This window comes from Erpetoichthys calabaricus, chromosome 11 (genome assembly GCF_900747795.2).
Source record: "Erpetoichthys calabaricus chromosome 11, fErpCal1.3, whole genome shotgun sequence".
Taxonomy (NCBI): domain Eukaryota; kingdom Metazoa; phylum Chordata; class Cladistia; order Polypteriformes; family Polypteridae; genus Erpetoichthys; species Erpetoichthys calabaricus.
The window spans coordinates 126,116,173-126,140,739 of NC_041404.2; the positions used below are offsets into that span (position 1 = coordinate 126,116,173).

A 24,567-nucleotide genomic window follows, 5' to 3' on the forward strand; every position below is an offset into this window, starting at 1 on the left:
AGAATAGTCTGGGATTTTACTCACTGATAATTTAGATATTCCATTATATTTCTGAAAGCCTCATAAATGACTAACTAGATAAATGAATACCACTAGTCTGCCATCTGTAATATATTGTAGATCTGAAAAAAAGATGGTGTCTACTGTGTTACTTTAACAGTATATCTTAATTGTGCATGCTGTGTTTATAAATAATCAAATGATTTATATTCAAAAATGTGAATTTTATATATTATCAGAACTGTATTTTGTAATGATTAATAGACATGTTCTTAACTCATCTAAATGAAAAAAAGATTCCTGTGCATTAAAAAACGCAACCTTAGGTACAATTTTACCTTCCCCCTATATTAAATTATATTTCCTTTTGAGCTAGATGAAAATAGGAACAACAGTAATCTGTTTAGAATAGTATTCAGATATGATCTCATAAAAAGCATCTAAAAGCCCTTTCACTCTTCTCCATTAATGCTTTAATGTTTGGAATTCTAATTTAAGAGCACATTCTATCACAATACCACAATGAGTTTCTTTGTGCTTGTACTGCTTTTTGAGAAAAATCACTATTTTTATAATCCTGCGTTAATGACAAATTACACATTTTGCTGGTGTGTTTTTTCCCCTCAAGTATAAAGTTACAGTTTCAAACAATGTTGATTAATTTTGATTTTCTAGATGTTGTACTGTTCTGGTTCTAAACTGTACTGGAGAGGGTAAAAACTGATAAAATTAGACTAAAGTATGAAATTTTAAAAAAGTGATAATTAGATTTTGAACATGAACACCACAAGAAATAATTGGAGCGAGAATACTGTACATTTTGACAGTCTACAAAGTTAAATAGTTATAAAATCATTCACCAAAGCTGTATTTTTCCACATCCGTGAATATTAAAGTCACCCATAAAGAATACCTCTATAATGTTTAACAACTATGGACTATAACCCAGGAGGGTTTATAGGTTAGTAAAAAATTATATTGTATTCTGATCAAATTTATTCTCATCAGAGGAATATATTTCAATCCTATTCTTCAGTCAGTACACAATTCTGATCATTACTTATCCACTTAAATACATCTTCATTAATTCATACTGTATACATGTGTCTCTTCTAACCAGACAATAGTGGAAATACATTTACAGATAACATATAAATCACTTTAAAAACAAAAGTAATCAAAACTGAGTTTATGATCCAAAATCACTTGATTGCTTATAACACTGTTCTATTTAAATATCATCTACTTTACCTTTTGGCTGCAAGTGCAAAGTATTACATATAGGAAGGAAATATGGTTAATCTGAACACACATTTGGGAGGTCTGCAACCTGTAAAGGCATCTTACAAGAAAGACCTAGGAGGTGTGGACTCTTCGATTTCTACATTAAGACAGCACACAGAAGCCAGTGAGAAGGTTAATAGAATGTTAGGTAATAAAATGAGTTATGAGATCAGGTTTTGATTTAACTATATATAACACACTGATGAGACGTCATTTTGAATACAGTCTGCAGTTTTGATCACCTTATTGCAAAAAGAATGCAAGACAAAATCCAATGGAGAGTGACTAGGCTTACTCTGGGACTGTGAGGTACAGTTTGAGTTATGAGAAAAGACTATGGGAGATTAAACTTTTCAGTTTAAGAAAACATAAATTAAGAGGTGACATGATTGAATCATTCAAAATTACAAAGGGAATCAGCATAGTGGATCCAAGCTGTTTCTGGTAAATAAGACTTTAGGAGACCTTCAAAACTTGTTTTGATGTTGTTTTGGGTAATTTAACTAAATAGAGTTTATAAGGTTTACTGAATTGAATGACCTTTTTTGTCCAAATTGTTCTAATGTACTAATGTTCTAATCAGCAGATCAATTCCAATAAAGTCAATATATTAAAATGTAATATTAAAAAATAACATTAGAAAACTTGTCAACATGAGTCACTGTAATAAGTAGAAAATCACAATTTTGTTTTATAGTTTTTCAAAAATTATTTGAAGCATTCCATATTATCCATCTGTGAAGAATGCTGTATAACATGGACTTATTTTGTTATTATTTTGATTGATACCTTGTTCTGGGCACATTGAAATGCTTCAAAGCTGCTGATCAGTTAGCTGCATCATCTACCATTGACTATGGGAGGCTGTCCAACATACTGTAGTATGGAGGTGCCCCCAGTAATTAATATGCTTTTGGTTTACTTGCAAAGAACTTAACAAAATGTCAGCAACTGTACAGGAACTAATCTTAAGTTTTACATAAGTGCATTGAAACATCAAATTTTGTTTTTAAAGTGTTAAACAGGTTTTCAATGACAAAGCATAAGTTTATGTTTTGTTATAAAGATGTGACAACAGTCCTCAATTATGAAATGTTATGCATTTCTTGAGCATTACACCTTGAAAGGTGTATCAAGTCTCAAAGCTACCATAACTTGTATAGAAGGAGTATCTCCAAAATGCACTATGGAACGTACAGACATGGTTAATCACAAATTCAGCAATGAAATTAAGGCTAAAGACTACTGAAAGGGATATTGCTGTAATATCTGTCACATATCTACAAACCTGTTACTAAAAAATGGAAAAGTTGGCTTATATTTACAATAAATGCAATAAGAGTGTAAGTAAGCTTTGTTTATATTGACATGATAAATTATGTATCTGGAATTTAGCTGGAGTACTTAGCATTTTTATTAGCACTCCATATCACGAGTTTCAGATATCCTTGTAAGTGTAATCATTGACTTCTTTTCAAACTGTACATTAACATAACAAAGACAGTTGTACAAAGCCACCAAATAGTTAAAATATGATGTGACCACTGTGTGGTGGTTATTGCTAGTTAAGCATAAAACACATGTCTAAGTCGTTATTTTCAGCATTGGCACTGCTATTGCCATTTTGGGTATTAGTGATTTCAAGTTTTTAGCTTTTACAAAAAAAGAGATTTAGGGCCACCTCCAGCTATTTTTAAACAACCAATAACTGCACCCTAACTGTAATTTGATCTAAAGGAAAAATCTGTTAAAGGTATAAGTAATAAAGACAATAGTTTCTAGTTCAGAAACATTAATAATCAGTTTACAGCAGGCATTCTAGGAATGTTTACTCAAAAGAATAAAGGATCACTAATTAAGAGTGAATTCATAGAAATTATTTTTATTACCTGCAATAAGCAATGGGGCTACTGAAGTAAAAAGGAAATTATTTTCCAGAAATAAAAGATACTCTCTTGTAATCACCAAAAAGGCAAAACACAATGCCTCTTTGCTTAAAATAATGGGAAAATCAAAAGAAATCAGCCAATACCTTGGAAAAAAAGTGCACCTCCACAAATGTGGTTCATCCTTGGGAACAATTTCCAAATGCCTGAAAGTTCAGTGTTCTTCTGTATGAACAGTAATATGCTGTTTGGCCATATGTTTGCAAGAACAAGGGTTAGGCTTGCAAGCCAAAGAACACCATCCCAAACATCAAGCATGGGATTGGGAGCATCATGTTGTGGGGGTTCTTTGCTGCAGGAAGGGACTGGTACACTTCACAAAATAGGTGGCATCATGAGGAAGGAAAATTATGTAGATATACTGCAGGAACATCTCAAGAACTCAGCAAGGAAGATGAAGCTCAGTGGCAAATGGGTTATCCAAATGGACAATGACCCCAAGCATACATCCAATGTTGTGGCAAAATGGCTTGAGGACAACAAGGTCAAGGTAGTGAAGACACTACCAAAAAGCCTTGACCTCAGGCCGATTGAAAAGGCAGAAAAGAAAAAGTGTGTACATGCAAGGAGGCCTACAAATCTGTTTCAGGTCCAACAGTTCTGTCTGGAGGAATGGGCCAAAACTCCAGCAGCTTACTGTAAGATGCTTGTGGAAGGCTACCCAAAATGTCTGGCTCAGGTAAAACAATTTAAAGGCAGTTCTGCCAAATATTAACAAAGTGTATATAAACTTGTGACCCACTGAAATTGTGATATAGTCAATAAAAAGTTAAATATTCTCTCTGTGAACCTTGTTGGAAAAAAATACTTTTGCCAACACAAACTAGATATCTTAAATGATATGCCAAATTTATAGTTTGTTAATACAAAATCTGTGGAGGGGTTATAAACTAAGTTTTAAAGAATTCACCCTACGTTTATGTATACTTCTGACTTTAACTGTAAGCATTAAACTATTTTTGCAGTATTTCATTCACCTCTCTCATGAAAACACAAATAAATAAGCAAAACACAGCTTTTAAAATATAGTGAACCTTCATTTAAGTCACAATAAGCAAGACAGTCAGAATAAACAAATAGAGCACACACAATTGTACACTGCCATAGTTTCACTGAACATGTAGTGCTTAAATGTTCCAAGAAGATATTAAAAAAAAAAAAGTGTACAAGCTTTCAGGAGTAGGTCTGAGTTGCTCTGCACATATTATATTTTTATTCCTAGTTTTTGTTCACTGCTCTATACACCACAGATATGTGGAGGCGCTAAATGGCCTGTTCAAAAGAAATTTCAGAGGACTTCAGAAAAGGAGGACATCAGTCAGGGAGAGCCTGCAAGTGGAAAAAATGAATTACCTTTGCTACTTTCACTATTATTCCCCAAGTAATTATTTATCCTACAAATATTACTGCAAGAGCATATTGTGCAAACCTGAAGAAATTAAAATCTATTACATGTAATAATGTCTGTATCCATGAGTCTATGATAAGTAAAAAGCACTACAAAAAAAAAAAAAAAACACACACAACAAGTGGTACTCAATAGAGATATCACATAGTAAACCACCTTCTCCAAACAAGAACACTGCTCCCTATATTAGGTTTAACACTGGTGCAAAATGTTTTAATAAATGCATGCAACACATATAAGTGGACATATCAACTGTGAAGTTTGGTGGAGGGAGCATTATGGTATCAGATTGAACTGAACTTTCAAAGCTTGAATAGGAACAATGAATTCCAAGTTATATGCATGTAGAGAAAAACCAAGCAAAATGACACCTCTGGTCTTGGAGCTAAAATCATCATGCCCTTCACACTCACCTAACAGATGGCATCTTAACCCACTTCTATTAGCAGACAAGAACTGTACAGAATTTATATCCAAACAAATCAGCTTCTTCCTTGAGATAAACACACCCTCAGAGGTTTCTGCAGGAACACTCTGGGAAACTCTAAAGGCCTTCTTAAGAGGGCAGATTATTTCATATCTTTCCCACAGAAATAAATTAGAAACCAAGAAAGTGTCAGAGCTAAGAAGCAAAATTACTAGAATAGATGAAGAACAAGCCAGGCGTCCAAGTGAGGCTCTTCATAGGAAAAGGCAGGCTTTGCATACAGAACTCAACATCTTGACAACTAAAGAAACTGAACAACTTATTTATAAATCAAGACATCATTACTATGAACACGGAGAGAAAGCTAATAAGCTTGTAGCTCAACAAATCCACAAGCAAGAAGTTCGCAATGCAATCCCAGTAATAATCAACACGAATGGAGATGAAATCATTGACCATAAAAATATAATGCACACATTTACAGACTACTATAAAACCTTATATTCTACTAAGTTTAAAGAAGACAACAAACAATCTAATGCATTTCTGGATACATTACAGATACCACAAATAGATACTTTTAGTACTGAGGAACTGGATAAACCTCTGACGCTATCAGAACAACTAGATGCTATAAAGTCACTTCAAGGCGGGAAATCAGCAGGCCCTGTTGGCTACCCTGTAAAATTTTATAAGAAATTCTCCGCTCAGCTAGCTCCCCTCTTATTGGCAACATTTACAGAAGCCAGAGACAATCAAATTCTACCTCAAACCTTTCGTCAAGCATTAATCACAGTCTATCCTAAACAAAATAAGGACTTGTTACAATGTGCATCATACAGACCAATTTCACTTCTGAATAATGATGTTAAGATACTCTCCAAAATCATAGCTAGAAGGATGGAGAAAGTGCTGCCTTCGGTAATATCACAGGATCAAACTGGATTTATTAAAGGCCGACACTTATCTTCCAATCTTCGACGCCTGTTTAATGTAATATATTCACCAGCAAAATCAAACACCCCAGAGATATTATTATCATTGGATGCAGAAAAAGCATTTGATATGATTGAATGGAACTATCTTTTCACTACATTTGAGAAATTTGGGTTTGGCTTGAATATTTGTGCACGGATCAAACTACTGTATACCAATCCAGAAGCTTCAGTTTGTATTAACAACATTTGTTCAGACTACTTTAAACTAGAACGTGGCACCAGACAAGGATGCCCCTTGTCACCACTGCTGTTTGCAATCGCCACTGAACCACTGGCGGTCCACTGTCAAAATTCTAATCAGATAAAGGGGATTATCAGAGAAGGACTGGAACAGAAAATTTCTCTATATGCAGATGATATGGTTTTATATATATCAGACCCAGAAAACACTGTGCCTGCAGTTTTAACAGTGCTTATAGAAAATCAAAAGATCTCTGGTCTCAGAATTAATTTGAATAAAAGTATACTTTTTCCAGTGAATTCTCAAGCATATAATATTAGATTGGACACCCTACCTTTTACCATAGCAGATCAGTTTAAATACCTATGTTTACTTGTGATGTTTACCCCTAAAGCTCTTTATCAACAAAATTTCGCCATCTGTATGGAAAAAATTAAGCAAGACTTGCATAGATAGTCAACCCTTCATCTCACTCTAGCTGGAAGAATTAACGTTGTTAAGATGAATATCCTTCCTAAGCTTCTTTTTTATTTCAAAACATCCCAATATACACCAATAAATCATTCTTTAAACAATTAGATTCAACCATAACTTCATTTATTTGGAACTCAAAACATTCACGTATCCGAACAGCAACCCTACAAAGACCTCAGGCAGAAGGTGGCATGGCTCTACCTAATTTTCAGTTTTATTACTGGGCAGCACACATACAAGCTATAAAAACCTGGACACAAATAGATGAACATACACAGGCTTGGTCAGCAATAGAAATAAATTCCTGCAGTACTTCTTTATATTCCCTGCTCTGCGCCCCAATAAATGCAAGTTACTGCAAATATACTAATAACCCAATTGTGCTTCAGTCATTCAGAACATGGAACCAATTCAGAAAGCATTTTAAGATGGAGAATCTTTTATCTGTGGCACCTCTGCAAGAGAACCACCTCTTTCAACCCTCGCAAACATAGTTTTTAATATCTGGAAAAGATTTGGAATTAAATTGCTCAGAGATCTTTATATAGACAATATCTTTGCATCCTTTGAACAATTACATTCCAAATTTAACCTTCCAGCTACACATTTCTTTCACTATCTTCAAATGAGAAACTTTGTTAAACAGAACCTGCCCGATTTTCCTCACCTCGTACCCTCCACCATGCTGGAAAAAATACTGCTCAATTTCGAGGACTTAGACACCATTTCTGCAATATATAAAATTTTATTAGAGTCCCTTCCTTTCAAAGATCCAAGAGGACAATGGGAAAAGGATCTCTCACTCAACATATCAGAAAAGGAGTGGAAGGTAGCAATGCAGAGAATCCACTCGAGTTCCATATGTGCAAAGCATACAATTATTCAACTCAAAATTATATATCGAGCACATCTGTCTCACTTAAAACTGTCCAAAATATTTCCAGGGCAAGATCCAACCTGCGAACGCTGCAACCAAGCTCCTGCCTCACTGGGTCACATGTTTTGGGTCTGCACCAAATTAACATCATTTTGGACAAACATTTTTAAGTGCCTTTCAGACAGCCTTGGTGTCACAATCCCTCCTAACCCATTAATAGCTGTGTTTGGTGTTCTTCCAGATGGATTTGAAGTGGAGAAGGACAAACAAACTGTAATTGCATTCACTACACTTTTGGCACGCAACTTTCCTCTTATAAGTCAGAGGGAAACAGATTTTTTCCAGTTTCAAATAATATAAAACATCAAATTCTCAGTTAGAGGATCTGTACAGAACTTTTTCAAAACCTGGCAGGACCTAATCAATAATATTTTAGAATAAGAATTATCTCCGCATTTCTTTTTCTTCTCCATTTATCTTTATTGTCCTATTAAACTCAACAATTTAAGTATGTTTACAAGCTTTAAGTATTACTCCTTTGGCCATGCCCTCCTTCTCAGAGGTGGGTTTGATTTGTTTTCAATCCTATTTTTTGTAAAAATTGATCTACTTGTACGGAATGATTACAATAAAATTTTTTAAAAAAATGACACCTTTTATTGGCTAACTAAAAAGACTACAACATGCAAGCTTTCGAGGCAACTCAGGCCCCTTCTTCAGGCAAGATGTATGTAGAAATTCAAAATGAGAACATTAGGGCAGCAGCCCCATCTAAGGCACAAAAGAAGTTGAGTGATGCAGCATAACAATGATCATAAACACAAGAATAGATCAGTGACATAGTGGTTAACCAGAAGACATTCTGCATTTTAAAATGGCCAATACAGGGTACAATCTTTATTTTCTATTGGGTATTTTTCCATAGCAGAAAACATCCCATGGCAGTTCATAAGTAATGGCTAATAGTAATATTGTTTACTTTGTTTTTTTATATTAGGAGCACAAGCAGGTTAAGTGACTTAGTCTGAGTTACACAGTTAATCGAAGGAATAATTAAACTGGTCAAATGTTGGTTTAAATTCTAACTTCTCAATAACTGCACCACACTCCTTAACAGCAAAAAGACATGCTGAATACTTTTTTCCCCCCATCCATGAGTTTTATAAAGTAGGTTGAATATTGTTATCACACTGTAATTATATTGCACAACACATAATAATTCTTTACATTTATATAGAGCTTTTCTCACTACTCAAAGCGCTCTCCACACAGGGAGGACCTGGGAAGCGAACCCACAATCTCCTTACTGCAAAGCTGCAGCACTAACACTGCAAGACTATCTTCATCTCTTATTAAATGAAGAGCAGATCACATTTTAGAAGGTATTTATACAGGAATCTGAAATCATTCCAAAAGTTTAACATGATTGTACATGTGTATTATGAAAAAATATACAGAATTAAAATTAATTTATAAAATAAAATGTATGACTAACAAAGAAGCTCCACACAATGTAGGTACTGTTAACTTCACTTCATTCATTCTTCAAACAAATGAAAATATAAAGAATAAACTACCTCATAATGGGACAAGAATTTTTTAAGCCTTTCTTCAGAAGGTATGTAAACAAGAGGAGCAATAACTCTTCGGACAAATCTCTCCAAATAGGCAGCAGTAAAAGGTCCAGTGTACTCAATAGGCCCAAACCTAAAGAAAAGAAAAACAGAGTTCCTAATCAAAGTTTCACAGAAAAAAAGATATATTATATCAAATCTACCTTCTAAAAATAGTTGTTGGTTTCATTAAAAATGCAAAATTAAGACACAATAAAAAAGGCCAAAAAGACATTCATCTCTTTATTTTTGTGATGATCCAGTGCTGCCCACCCGTGTTTTTGGGATTGTTTTACTGCTAAAAGATGATTTTTGACTCCACTTTCAGTTATATATGGGACAAACAAGCTTTCTTTAAGTCTGAAAGTACTCCCTGTATTTTACTATACCATTCAACAGGAGCATTCAAAAACACAACGCTGACACCAGCATACTGTACATCACTGCAAGAACAGAGCTAAAAAGTCAGTTTAAGAGTATGTATACACAACAAACATACAGTATACAAAAGTAAGCCAAAAATAGCACTACTGGGAAAAGTCAGATCTTTTAAGTTTAATATTTCAACTGCTGTCAGGCAAGTTGAGAAAAAAAAAGTAATTTGTTTATTCCATAGTTAAATTTTCTCATTCTGAACTTACCGGTGTTGCAGCAACTGCTCTAGCAGTTTAGTTAGTTACAGGTAACTCATTTTATTATTCACAAATAAGTGCTATGCAGCTAGATGACAAGTGTCCTCAAACGACCTCTTAAAATAGGGCAGTAGTGCTGTGTTACTAAAACAAATGATCTATAATCAGAAAGGTGGCGTTTTAAATGTATCTAAAGCAGCAAACTGCTCTTCACTGCTGAAAGGATTCAAGTAACATTCGAGAGTCATATGTTCCAAGTACTAAGATTGTCAAGACACCAGAATTTTTGCACTCAACCAATATCATAGAAAATTCACAATACTCAATACCCATTCAGTACCACAGCAATAACAGAATACCATTCAACATGCTCTCATTCATTACAAAAAACATTTTCATGAACAAATTAAAAAAAATAATAATAATAGCATGCAGCCCTTCAAATAACTAAACAGTTGCTTTTAATTAAAAGTACCGCCATCTTTACAGTTATATATATTGTGCTTTGATTCTGTAACATAATATTCATATATATATATATATATATATATATTATATATATATTGGGACGTGATTATCACGGAAAGACCATTGGAGAGAGCGGATTCAGGGAATTACCTCCCCGGGTCGCTAGGTGGCAGCCCCCCTGGCTTGCAGTGGTGCCTCGGACTCCCACAGAGCTCCATGGGAGTTAGAGTTTGGAGCAGCCCTGTTGGGTTCTGCAGGTGCTGCCATAGGTGTTTCAGGAAAGGCTGAGCCCTTTGATGCAGCACTTCCTCCACTCCTGGAAGTGCTGCCAGAAGAAGATCACTGGACACCCGGAACACTTCCAGGTGCTCTATAAAAGGAGCCAGGTGCCACTACTCTAAGAGCCAGAGTCGGGAGGGAGGGGACAAAGATTGTCGGAGGAGGAGTGGAGGCAAAGGAGAGAGAGAGAGAGAGGAAAAAGAAAGAAAAGAAAGTACTATGTTTCTTGTACTTGTGCTTGGTGCTGCTGTGAGGAGCGAGGGAAAACCCCACATGAATAAAAAAAAAAAGGTGTGCTGTGCTGGAACTTATGTCTTGGTGACTGCTTGTGGGCAACTGAAGCACCCCTGTCAGGTCACTATATATATATATTTACATACACCCACACATATTATCTCCAATGGTAGCATTTTCTTATCCAGATATTTTGACAAGCACTTTCACTACACAAATAAGTACGACTAGCTTCTAGAGGACACCATTTAAGTCATCAAGCACATTAGATTAGCTAATCAACTCAATGTATAGATTTTTTATGGTCACATGTGCAGAATATAGCACAATTCTTACTGTACAGCGCAGAAGGGCAAATTTTCACAATTCTCAATTTAAAGTGGCACAAGCCACATAACATTAAAACTTTACAAAGGCTAGGACACTTACTGTTTCCAATTCACTTACCTCCTGTAGTACACATATATAACTGGATAGTAATAAAAATTTTTTTGCTTTCTGCATTTTCCTTGGTTCCACCAGCAGTTTATAGCTATAAATTGCACCTGTAGACCACGCAAAAAAATGATTATCAAATATATTCATATTCTATGAAAACATAGAAGAGCAAAAGTATTGACTGAAAAGTGTTGGCTTGAACCATGGCAATAACAATATGTTATTTTCCTATAATTGAACATTAAATTCCTAAATGAAGAGCACGCATTGTAAAAGAGAAGAAATAGAACATATTGAGAATTAACTGGCTGAAGGTGTTATTTAAGCTAGGTTTAATAGTTACTATATCCCAAGACTGAGTAAACAAAAATGCTATTACTAAGAAATGGATTTTAACCTATAAATTTTGACCATGTTTCATCATCAACATCTTGATTTCATGAGGGCTAAATGAAAATATTATCTAAATCAGAAAGATGTGATGCAGTTCTATAAGCTTTTGCTTCAAACCTCCAGGAAACTGGATTAAAATCATGGTCCAGTAACCATCAGTGTGGAGTTTAAACCATCTGTCCCTTTCTGCGTGTTTATTTTCTCTGGGTACTCTTGTTCTTTTTTTTTTTCTAAGCAAGCAATGACATACATGATAAGTTCATTTTTCTCTCTATATTGACCCAGTAGGTGTTAATTTGTGTAGGCTGTGTATGAGCATGCCATGCAAAAGAATTGTCACCCAGCCTACAACTGGCTCCTTCCTTGATGCTACCTGGGTAGGCTTCAGAAGCAATAACCTAGAATACAATTCAGTGGTTTTGTTATTTGATGAATGTGACCCTGAAAAATTTGACTTAGGTAGATAGATGACTGGATGGACCATCAAACTAAAAGTGAACATTTCAGAGGAGTCATTGTCATACACAATAAGTGCAAAATATCGAGAGCAGGCTTTAAAAAAATGTTTAATGATGCAACTAAGTAATGAAAACTCTGTTGATTAATCAATTATTTAATCAAATAATCTATGCAACTCCTCTTTCCATTTTTTAAACAGTTTATTTCCATCTCAAAGTAGTTGGGAGGTGAAACCTATCAATATTGGGCGCAAATTATAAAAAAATGGAGGATATATCACAGTGTGATCACATGGCATATATATTTTTAAATAATCTAGTTTATATTTAGTTTAAACTGTCAAATAGTACAGCACCGCAGCTTACAAAATATAACCACTAAATTAATATCAGCTTAAAACTAAATAATTAAACAGCTTAATCAAAAGAGAAAATAAAACTAGTACTGACATCGATTGTGCACAAGTACTTAGCTCCACAGCCTGTATTCAACCTCCTGTCCCCTTTAACGTTTGTGTTCTTGGTAAGAACAATTTGCCAGTTTACCAAGACTTCATAAAGGAACAAAGCCACTATAGTATTTTCTTGTGTTAAACAATCGTGTCATACTGATCAAACTACAGCACCTGTGATTCTGAATTGGGTGATTTTCCTTTTCATGATTCCTTCTTTCAGATATGTTACTTTGAGTGCAATACTGTCTTTTGTGGTTAGGGATAACACCACACAAATACCAATCACCAATCCTTCCACATTCTAACCCACTGACACACTTCAAAGTTCCTGGGAACTGGTACCTACCCTGATAGCAGCGGCCACAAGGTACTAACCAACTTTGGGAGTGGCAACAGACCATCACAAAACACATATACCCACACTCACTCATAGTTATTCAATTTGGAGTTCACAAGAAATAAACACAAATTTATTGGGATATACTGTAGGAGACAAAACTGGGTATGAAGACAAATGCAGACTCTACACACATCAGATACCCATATCTGGACTCGAAGCTTAGACCACAGACCTGTGAGGCAACAGGAGCACAAACTACTGGACCACTGTGCCACCTATATTGAAACATATTGAATGCATTTAACAAAGAATTTAGCTGGTGTACATCTAAGTTCATATAAGATATCTTTAAAATGAATCATACTTGGGGGATCTGAAGAGTGGTGGGGAAAAGGATACACACACCACCAATATACAGTAACACTGAAATCTAACCCAGCCTAAAACAACACCTAGTACAAGGAATATTTAGGGTAACCCAATGCTCTGTTTTTATAGTCTTGAAAATGGGGTCCAATTATAAAGCATATCTGATTGCATTACATATTGATTATGTTAATACTTAGTCATTTATAGTTCTTTGAAAAATATAAACCATACGGCTCAGTTATGCACCACAATATACTGTCAAACATTAAGAAGAGAAGACTAGCACCACCATAGTGATCCCAAGCCCATGACAATTGTCTCAGAGAATGTTAGGAATTAACATGTGTGACCCAGGGCTATACTGAGGATTCATATCCCACAAATTTTAAAACAAAAATATTTGTGTTAAGGATGTAATTTTATGAATCTAATATTTAATCTGCTGTTAGTATTCATCTTAACGTTTCATTGACAGGTGTAAATATCCTCATTACATTTAACAATAAAACTGTTTTCCTTGTTGTACTTCCTGTATTTACTATGGTTAAAGCAATATAGCCTGCAGTGTACTTAGTTTTAATAATTTTGCATGCATCTTACCACTTCTGATATTTTACTGAAAAATGCGGCATATAAATATTCAATAATGAAGATGCCACATAAAGCCTGGCTAATAAATGCTATGTAACTGCAAAGAAAAGTTACCTGGTCCGAAAGCTTCTTAGCAACCTGCTCTATCGTCACCCTTGCCGAGATAGATTCTCCACACCATGGAGCGTAGAAGTAAATTAGAGTGACATCAGAGTTACTCTTCAGCCTTTGAACTTGATCTAGTTGTCCCAAGTACAAATCAATGATAGGTGCACTGGGCGAGAAAAATCGTACAGGTGGTCGGGCAGGGGATACCACATTCTTAGCACGACTGAAACATAAATTGACAATCACACAGAATAGTTAACTGAAAAATAAAGCTGCAAAAAGTAGCTATTAATGCCTAATATCCATTGACTTCATTAAATGTACCTTATTCTTCCTACAGGTAGACTACCAAATAGAATTAAATATATCTTGTTCTTGTCCTTTATCATTAAATATTCCTGTGTAATAATTACTTCCATTAATTGAAATCTTAACTAGTATCACTTTGATAAAACCATCATAATTAATTTTATCATAATACCAACAAATAGAAACAATTGCTTCAGCGGAAGTACTTGTCAAACAAATGTATAAGTGCTTTAAAAAATACCTGCATGTAAATGAAATTGTGATAAACACTGACAATTATGTATTACTTGCTTGACCTATAAAATTATAACTAGTTTCTAAAACACATCATTTTAGAAAAGAAAAGCCAAAATAATATTAGTAGCATTATGAATAAATGAAGTTCAAACTCCCCCCCCCCCCCCCCCCCACACACACACCCAGTAATACAGTAAGGCTTCATTTGCATCAAAGTGACAAATTTACATTAGTGTGCAAAAATGCAAAATGCCTGCATTAACATTTTACTGTCAGAGAGAGAGAGAGGGTGAGGTTGGGAGGATACACCGATACAGCGCATTGCTGCACACACAACACGATAAACCGCCTCAGGAACCCAAAATGGCAAAAATGAAATAACATGTTTTCAATATGACACACAGCAATTGGGAAAATAAATTGCTTTTATTAAAGAAGTTATCAAGAATAAGCTAATACCAAACATCTAGTGAAAGAATAAATTGTCTATATCTTTCAAAAAACTCAATAACTTGGAAGGTAAAATTAAGAAAGCAAATGAGGTCATGGATGAAGAATGGCACAATCTTCCAGCCATTAATTAATTATATCAAGCACTTCCAAATTTATTAAGCATGTTCAACTAGAAATATTAAAGGAAGCCACAAAATTCAAGACCACATAAAACACTGACATTTATACAGTATATTATCAAATACAGCACATATTTTTTTTTTCCTTTTTTCTAACCAGCTTATCCAGTTCTTGATTGTAGGCAGCATTAGTTTCAAGGCAGAAAACAGCCCTGAACAGGATACATATTCATTGCCAAACCCTTACACATACACATACACACTCACACTCAGTCATTCACTCACACTGGGACAATTTAAAATCTCCAATTAACCTAACATTTATTATATATATATATCTTTGGAATACAGGAGGAAAACATATGTGTCCAGAAGAACACACATGCAAACACAGAAGTGTCCAAACTCCACAAAGGAAGTGGTTGCTTTGAGATTCCATCTGAGATCTCTGCCACTGCTCAGTGTAAACAAGTAGGAAAACACTGAGATAAAATTATGTTCTTGCATTTTTCCTGAACACACAGAAGAATAACAATGACAGAAACATTACATTTATGGACAATGGGCTGCTTAAATAATTCACGAGATTGACTGGGAAACTGCCATTAGTGAAGGGATGTTTTAATGAATGACTTTGATTAATAGTAATAACACTCCATCATGAAACAGTGCAGAGGCCTAGAGTTCATTTCATAGCACAGATCATTACAAGAAGCAGTGTAATTGCATCTGTAGATTTACAGCCTTACTAGTCAGCAAACATGAAAATCTTAATATCTACACACTAAAGAGGATAATGTTTCAATATCAACTGTCAACAACAGCAGTTATCCCCAACTTTGCATTGATTTACAAAATGCCTTTTTATTGTCATTTTATGATAACAAATTAAAATTAACAGAAAAACAGTGAATCAAGGCATCAAGCCAACCAGATATGTTTACATCTTTAAAAAACGTACAAAAAACCTTTAACTTTCCATGAACAAACATTATGTGCTGTATTTGACAATGCATAGCACATACTTTTGCTACAAAAGAACCACAATAAAAAAGTATGTCACTTGTTAGCATAGTCTCTACTGAAACTGTACAGAATCATTAACAATTGAACTGCAGTAGTGTTAGCACAGCTCCGATACCTAACCACGACTATAGTGATAATTTATATAACAGCAACAATTAACCCAAACAAATAGAAATGAAATTTAGCCATTTCTTTTCTGAACAATTCCTACTTTGAAATCACTTTTTTTTTTTTGTTCAGTGCCTCCTGAGACACCAGTGAAAGAAACCCCCAATATATGATATACTCAGCTCATTATAATGTCAAGTTATGCAAGATGTTGAACTTTTTGGGGTTCCTCCCTATTTTTGACCCTGTAGACTAAAAAAAACATTTTTATGCCATTTTGACCCTTATTTTTCAGGAAATTGCACACTTATTACGAAGAGTAAACAAATGGATGTCTTCAGCAAAAGGCCTTAAGGTTGTACATGCCACTTAAAACTGACCCAGGGGTTCACACCCTTGTGGGATATGAGGGGTCAAAGTTACTTTTCACAAAACTTAAAAACAAAAAAATGGGGAATCGGTAATAGAAGCACATGTACTTTAGGCTATTTAGAGTTTGCTGATTGCGAATTTACATTTTTTTGACATGCAATTCTTTACCAGTGGTCCTAGCCCTCTAGCAGCCACTCTCAGAAGGTGAAAAATGGCAAGTTTCAAACAAAAGGGTATAATTTTAGACTTTCATTAATATGTTTTTTTCAATTGGTTACTATGGATCTCGCCCTCTATTGACTAGTATCAAATGGTGAAAATTTACAAATTTCATTTACAATCGAGAATATCTAGACATCAAAAATTTAAATTGGACCACGCATTTTAAAATTTCAAATAAATGATGCAATTATTGCTGTTTATTGTGTACTTCTACCTCATGATGTAAATCATTAAATTTCTTCTGAACACCCGGGATTTGAGATGCTAATTCAGGCTTATCCTATGATTAGGTTATCAAGAACAGCAGTACATCATGGAGGAAGCAAGTATAAAGAAGCAACTCCGGTCGGGATGCCAGTCCTTGGCAATGCATGCATACTCATACTGGTATAAATTATATAAAATATTTCAAAAACCCATAAACCATAGTAATTAATTAACATGGCATACGTGTCTTTGGCATGAAAGTGGAAAATGTGGCAAACAGAAAACATACACATATATTGGGGGAATGCGCACGCTACAAAGGCAAAGCTCCGGAAAGAATCGAACACAAGTCCCAGGAGTTGTGATATATTGGAACGAATCAAGAAAATGGAAAAAGAAAGGATTCCGTCTATGCTGCTTAAAAAGGCACTACAATATAACCGTACTGAATTAAGCATTAAATATATTGATAGTCAATGTTTCCAAATTGTTTTAAACAGCCATAATAAAACTTTCTATGCAAGTATGCAAATAGTTCCGCCACAGTTTTGACGCAATAGAGTCGCGTTCGATTGTCCCATTAGTGATTCGACTGTTTTCTTAGCAACCGGACTTAATCAGACTGGAAGTTTTTGCCCCGTGCGGGGACAAAGTCTGTGACAGGTGTCTGTAAAGCCAGTTTGTCTATAAACATGCTCTAAACATCTGAGTCTGGTTGCCTCTGTGGTGTCAATACCCAAAAGATTAATCATGAACAAAGTGGTCCTTTTACCTGTAGGCGAATTTGACAGACAAGATGAGGGTGCAGCTCAGCACGATGGCTCCACACAGCAGGTCGGGTCTCCGGGCCATCTGAATGAGCAGCTGCCGGAGAGAAAGCCGCAGTCTGAACTGCATACCGAGCTTAACCCACCGCTCCCATTTGTACAATCGCTTGGTTTCTATACTACACAAACACAAGGTGTCAAGGGTAGAGAGGGGAGGGGGCGGGATGGTACGGGAGTCTACGGAGAACAAGGACAGGGGACAGGCCTCAGGCGACAGCCTGTTTAATTTGAGGAGCGTCCGACTTCAAACAGCACACAATCGGCTAACAAAACCCAACGAATCTTCGCCACGTACTCCCGACACTTCCGCCTTGCGTCTCCAAAAAAAAAAAAAACCAAAAACCTTAGGGGCTGTCCTCAAACTACCATATGAGGGGAAGTGTGAGCAGCTGCGCTTTATTACTACCCAGGGAGGCGCGCCGCGAGCCCACGAATACAGCCCGACACAAAGCCCGCGCGCGCACTTTGAACGTCGTTCGGATTTACTGGTCAGCATCGTGATAATGGATTATCCTGAAAATTTTAACGCGGGTTTATTCGATATGAAACGTAGTTATTTAATTGTTGCAGTTTTGTGTCATTTGAAAGACCCCGTTGGCTGTGGAGCAGGCGATACTTGTGATCAAAGCTGTTAATTTAGATGGGACGGGAATTTATTCTGTAAGGGTACAGTGAGGCACTCTTCCCAGGTTCGCGCTTTATGACAGGGGAATACAAGAAAATTAGCTTGTCAACCCTAAAGTGTAAAACTATACTGAACTATGGTTCAGAACTACATAGTAAAAGCATTTGTTTAGAGTTGAAAAAGAGTGAGAATTTTGCCACACTCCCCAGATTTGGTCCTCAGTTACACAGCGCTTTGTGGCCGTAAACGGGGACGTTTTACTCTGCGACGCAAAACTGCCAAAGTATGTTGAAGAAGTTATGTGACAGGTCCAAACTTCGATGTGGAGTTTGCAACATATGTAAAGGTATTAGACATCGCTAAGACTTTTATTTCGGAGTGGTACGAATCGGTGAACTTGATCTTTCATAAATATATTACTGAATTGGAAAATGGATGGATGGATGAATGAGTCCGGGTGAAACCTAGCAGTTATTAACACTGGAAGAAATAATAATAATACATTTTATTTATATAGGGCCTTTCCCATAATGAAGGCGCTTAAAACAAAATGATACACATGGTTCCTGCATAGAACAATACACAAACACAGCATATACAAAAGAATTAAACAATAAAAGAAAGAATAAACCAGAGTACAATATTAAATTCAGTACTAAAGGAAATGCCGGAACAAATCACATAGCTTATGATAAAACACACACGCATATAAATTATCCTGAGCATCTGGACAGAGAGATAAACTGAAAGAAGGGGTAGAGTGTTAGGTTAAGTTAAAAGCCTTCCTGCACAGATGAGTGAATCGAAAAGTCTGGGCGCTATACAGCTGAAGGCGCTGTCACCCATAGAGTGCAGGTTAGTGTGGGGCACAACAAGACCAGAATCAGACGACCATAGTGGGCGAACATGTGCATAGTGATGGGGAAGGTCACTGAAGTAGTCTGGTGCAAGGCCATTTAAAGCCTCGTAGGTTATTAATAGAAGACGCCTATTTAAACTGAGCAAAGTCCAGTAAGTTTTATGTCTAATTCTAGAATATAAAGGGAAAACATTGAGATGAGTTTTCTGCAGAGCTTTTCATGTCAGACTATTACTATGTTGATGTCCCTACCTTTGTACGTTTATATCATTCCTTTCCAGGATTTGGCTATATGCTGTGTATAATCTGTTACACAAACCTCCAAAGGATTCCTGGTGTCTAATAATGGTACATATCTAATAAGAGTGTTCATCCTTAAAATTGTAGACTTCAGTTTTTTATTATTTAACCAGTAACGGCGCACTGCACAATAACGTGCAGTGAATAACCTTGACTTGAGCATTCCTAGTTTTCTTACTGTTTCTCTGTACGTTTAGCATTCATTTGCTCAGAGGTTGACGCGCTTGCTGCTTCCTGAGCAGCTCTTCTTTTCTCCACCCTAGCGGCCCGCTTCTTCTCTTCTTTCATCAGCATCTTTCGTGTTAAAACTGATTAAGTCAGTGTTTGTGTTACTTAGTACGTTTTCTTTAATTTTTCACTTATGCCAGCACTTAAATCTTCAATCTGCTTCAAGAATGAATTAAGAGATGAAGAGGTAGAGGAATTGACGGCGAAGGTGGTAGGGAATGAGAACGGTGCCTGTACATATGCTCCACATGCCTGCCCTGCTTGCCACTGCCAAGAGTTGATTCTACAATAAAATAAAATAAAAATAAAAAGAGGAATAACTTTGGAGGTCAACCATCACCCTGAAAGCGGACAGTAGACGTCATGTAGTATATGTGTACCAAATGTCAGGTCAATAGGTCAAACAGTTTGCAAGCTACAAATGATTTAAAATCCTGGACAGACAAATGAACAGCCACGGTAGCGTATTATATATAAAGATATTATATTGTACCATAGTTATCCATGTAAAGTCCCTTTTGTTTGTAATGGTGTTTTATAAAATAAAAATTAAATATTTTTTCTGATGTGTGTCAATTTGATCAGTTCCCTTTTAACATCTCACATACATTTCAAGTATTTATATAAAACATAACTGTAGTCTGCAGTACTGTTGGAGCACACACACTAAGAAGTGTAATACCTTTGTCAATGGTGCGGGGGCTGAATTAATGTGCTGTAACAATGCTGAAAAGTTGCATTAGCTTCGGGATATGTCACCAAATGTATGAGAGGGCATTCCATCATGTTAATGAGCAGATTCAGAGTCAGCTGCAGGGGCTCCTAAAATACAGCAAGTTTTCAAAGTTGCATATGAATTCCATCTAGCGTGGGAAAAGTGAGCAGTCCTCTTAAGGATAGCAAGCTACCCAAAATAGTGACGTAAAGGAGAAAGAAGCCATATTACCACTCAGTGTTAGAAGTGGGACAACAATAAGTCCTACTTCAGACACCAATTTAGCAAAGCGTCAAGTGCCACACAAGTGTAAAATGTGGCTCTTCTGCGGAGTTGCTGGAGCGTCTTGATGACAAATACGGATATCTGAAATTCCGTTTGAATAATTGCTACGGGGAAGGAAGACAGTCGAGAGACTGCAACCTCTGCAGCTCCATCAATGCTTTTCCATCTGTTAAGGTCCATTGGCCTCCGCTTCAGGCTCATTGAGCTAGAAACAAGTGTGGCAGATCAAGTTGCCACTGACACAAGATGAGCCTTATGAAGCAGAGCCTGTGGTAAAACTGTACAGAAAAATGACTAGGCAGATCATAAAGGCATTACAGGGCAGCCTTTGAGGGAGAGTCTCAAGTCTGAGATGCGGAATGCCATTTGTAGTGTCAGTTCCATGAAGGAAGACAGCCAAAAAACCAGCACATCTGCATCTCCACACAAGGAGGTTCTTCTACCCACATATAATAGACAGATCACTGCACAGAAGTTCAGAGATAAACACCTCTGTTGCACCATGGGACAGTGTAGCAGTCCCTGCTGCACCACCAGACAACAAAGCACTCAAGACCCCTGCTGACATATTGCTGTCACCAGCTGCATGGTTGATAAGGAAACAAAGACCATCTTGTCATTCTGAAGTGTCTGTGTGCTGTTACAAGGACAGCGTCTTTGAAGGGAGGGCTATGTATTAGCGCTGACAAATTGCATGAGCCTAGAGATGAGTCACCACCACTGTGAACTGACATTCTGCCATGTAAATGAGAACCTTCAGAACCATCTGCAAGGGAGTATATAAAAATAGGAAGCCTGCAGAGTCACAAAAAATTCTATCCAATAAATACCAATAAAAATACATTCATTAATAAATAAGTGATAATTTAAAAATAAACTGTGTTTTTCGCGAAATCACAACTGTCAACCTGCTTTTGTGCACCCCAGTACAACAATAAACTGTTTTGCACACTCACAACTATTAAGCAACTTTTGCAAACTGCTATACAAGAATAAACTCTGTGTTTCACAAGCACTGGTCACAGGGACCAGTCATTTTAAGGCAAGCAAGCTACCCAAAAGAGCGATGTAAAGGGCAAAGAAGCCAGCAAGCACTATAGTTCTTCAGTATTTAATATTTTCTAAAGTGTCCACATTTTATAATTCAGTCCTATATACAGCACACAACTAAATATTTCTTCATGAAATAAGTTGAATAATTCATTTATTTATTTTTAATAATAGCTAACCACACTTCAGAAAAGTCAATGTTCAAGAAATACAAAAGAATCAAAGTTTCAGCACTGACAGTTATTAAGTGAGTGAACTTTTAGGGTTCTGGAATGAGCGGCATGCTTTGTCTTTTCCAGTGTAGTTTATAAAATGTGAATCCAAGGTTTCATTCTCTTTGTAGGCCTTGTCTGTCATTTGGTACTCCTTTGTGAAGGAAAGAATAACCTGAGCAGATCCTATCTGTTACTGCATAATAAATGAATCACCTTGCTTAACTAATGACACTATCCATCCATCCATTTTCCAACCCGCTGAATCCGAACACAGGGTCACGGGGGTCTGCTGGAGCCAATCCCAGCCAACACAGGGCACAAGGCAGGAACCAAACCTGGGCAGGGTGCCAACCCACCGCAGGACACACACAAACACACCCACACACCAAACACACACTAGGGCCAATTTAGAATCGCCAATCCACCTAACCTGCATGTCTTTGGACACACAAACATTAATTACAATTTTCTTACGGCATCACATTTTGTTTTCACCAGAATAGGTTGCTGCAAATTATTTTCTTTTTCAGCCCCACAGTTTTAAAGAAAAAAAGGATTTAAATTGTGTCATTGTACATAATTTGCATGTCAAACATCTGTTAAAGATTAGATGGAAAACAAGAAAAACACATGTTTTAAAAAATCAGTTAGAACGGAAGGAGCTCAGAGTGCAGCTGTGCAAACCAAAATGGTATTTCTTGTGTTAATGAGTCAATATGAAAAAAATGTAAATATAATAGGAACATTTATTTCAGTGCTATAACAGGTGTCCACAAAAAAATCCAAAAAGAGGTTCTAACTTACATTTGCTATGGGAGAAGTGGTTTGCTTCACTACTATCTTCAGAAGAATCTCCTGTGTCGTCAGTAGGGGGTGCCACTTATCCCAAACCCCCAGACACAACTACCACAGACACAGTCCTGGGTCAATAAAAGACTTTATATTTACATGATCTGTACACTTTACAGGCTCCCTTTTCCCATTTTCCAGGACAAACAGAACTTTTGCTTTTCCTTGCATTTTCCTCCATTCCTCCCAGTTGAGTGTCGCTTATCCTCTCTCCCGGCTCCGACTCTTAAGGCCAATTGGTGGCCTCTCTTTCAAAACTTGACCCGAGAGTACTTCCAGTGGACAATCTATTGTAACTGTGAAGCACATCTGGATCACACAAGACCACAACGGTGCTTGTGCCATCAATATCTGATAGCTCCCCCTGGCAGTCCCATCAGATCACAACAGGGTAACCCAATGGAACCACAACTCCCATACTGCCGTCCTTACTGGGGCTGCCACCCAGAGTATGGGGGGATGATCTGCCCATGGCAGGAAGTTCTCCACTGTCCTTGTCTTTCCAGGCTCCCAAGCTCACCACTTGTGTCCTTTTATGGATGTTTGGGGGAGTGAGGAGGGCAGCCCTAGTGAAGCTGCTGCAAAGTCCTTCAGTAACCAAATCTAGGCTCAGAAGGGGAGTATCACAGCTCCCTCACTGACCTGCTGGTCTTCCTTTAGCAAAGCCTTCTGGCCAGATAAGGGAGCACCGTCCATCTCAGCTGGGGAACCAATCTGTCCCTTCCACCTGATATTTACTGTTAATATTTAAGCTCAGAATATTCTTCCTCATAATGATGTCACAATTGCCAAGTAAAAAGTATCATTTTCATAACATTTGTATACAGTATATTTATATCCTGGCAAAACTTATGTGGCTACAGAAATAAAAAACGGCCAGTCTATAATATTGGGGTATAAGTGTACATTTCAAAAGTATGTAATTGTCTAAAAGTCTAGCACAGCATATTATCCATCCATCAAGCTATTTTCAAACCTGTTTGGTTGGGTGCAAAGCAGAAACTAGTGGTAGATATGGTGATGATGAAGATGATAATTCAACTTTATTGTCATTGTACAGGTACAACAAAATGTTGTTATTGTGCATTTGTCAGCTTTTGTATAGCACCCCTGGAGCAATTGCAGTTTAAGGGCCTTGCTCAAAGATGCCAGTGCTCTAAAGTGCTCACTCACATGGAGCCACCTAAAGTCAGCAGGTAACCTAACACACACTTATTGAAGTTTTGAATGAAAAAACCTATGGGGAGAGCATGCAAACTCCATGTGTACTGTAACTGGGCTCATCTTCCTAAGCTGTGCGGCAGCAATGGGCTGGAATTCAATGAAAATTCAATTAGGGCAGGAAGCACTCTTATCTCCAAGCCCTTAATGTCAGTAGCAGTTCTGAAGGCAATTACACTATATGGCTAAACGTAGGTGGACACCCATGCAAACTATTGAGTTCAGGTGTTTCCAGCTGTACCCAGTGTTAACAAGTCCATAAAATCAACCACATAGCCATGTAATCTCCGTTGACAAGCATTGACAGTAGAATGAGCCCTACTGAAGAGCTCAGTGACATTAAATATGGCACTGTCATTGGATGCCA

General features: G+C 36.7%; 1 protein-coding gene across 2 annotated transcripts in view; it reads right to left on the minus strand.

Moving 5' to 3' along the window:
* The window catches only part of txndc11 (thioredoxin domain containing 11), a 56,856-nt gene extending 38,665 nt beyond the window's left edge, over positions 1-18,191 (minus strand). The window contains exons 1-4 of one of the 2 annotated variants that reach the window (XM_028813863.2): positions 17,799-18,191; positions 13,980-14,196; positions 11,269-11,366; positions 9,173-9,302 (exon numbers count right to left, since the gene is read on the minus strand). In XM_028813863.2, coding sequence (XP_028669696.2) covers positions 9,173-9,302; positions 11,269-11,366; positions 13,980-14,196; positions 17,799-17,923 — 570 coding nt within the window. In that variant the 5' untranslated portion in view covers positions 17,924-18,191. The remainder of the gene's footprint in view (positions 1-9,172; positions 9,303-11,268; positions 11,367-13,979; positions 14,197-17,798) is intronic. The other variant, XM_051933610.1, reaches the window with a different exon arrangement.
* Between the last annotated feature and the right edge of the window lie 6,376 nt (positions 18,192-24,567).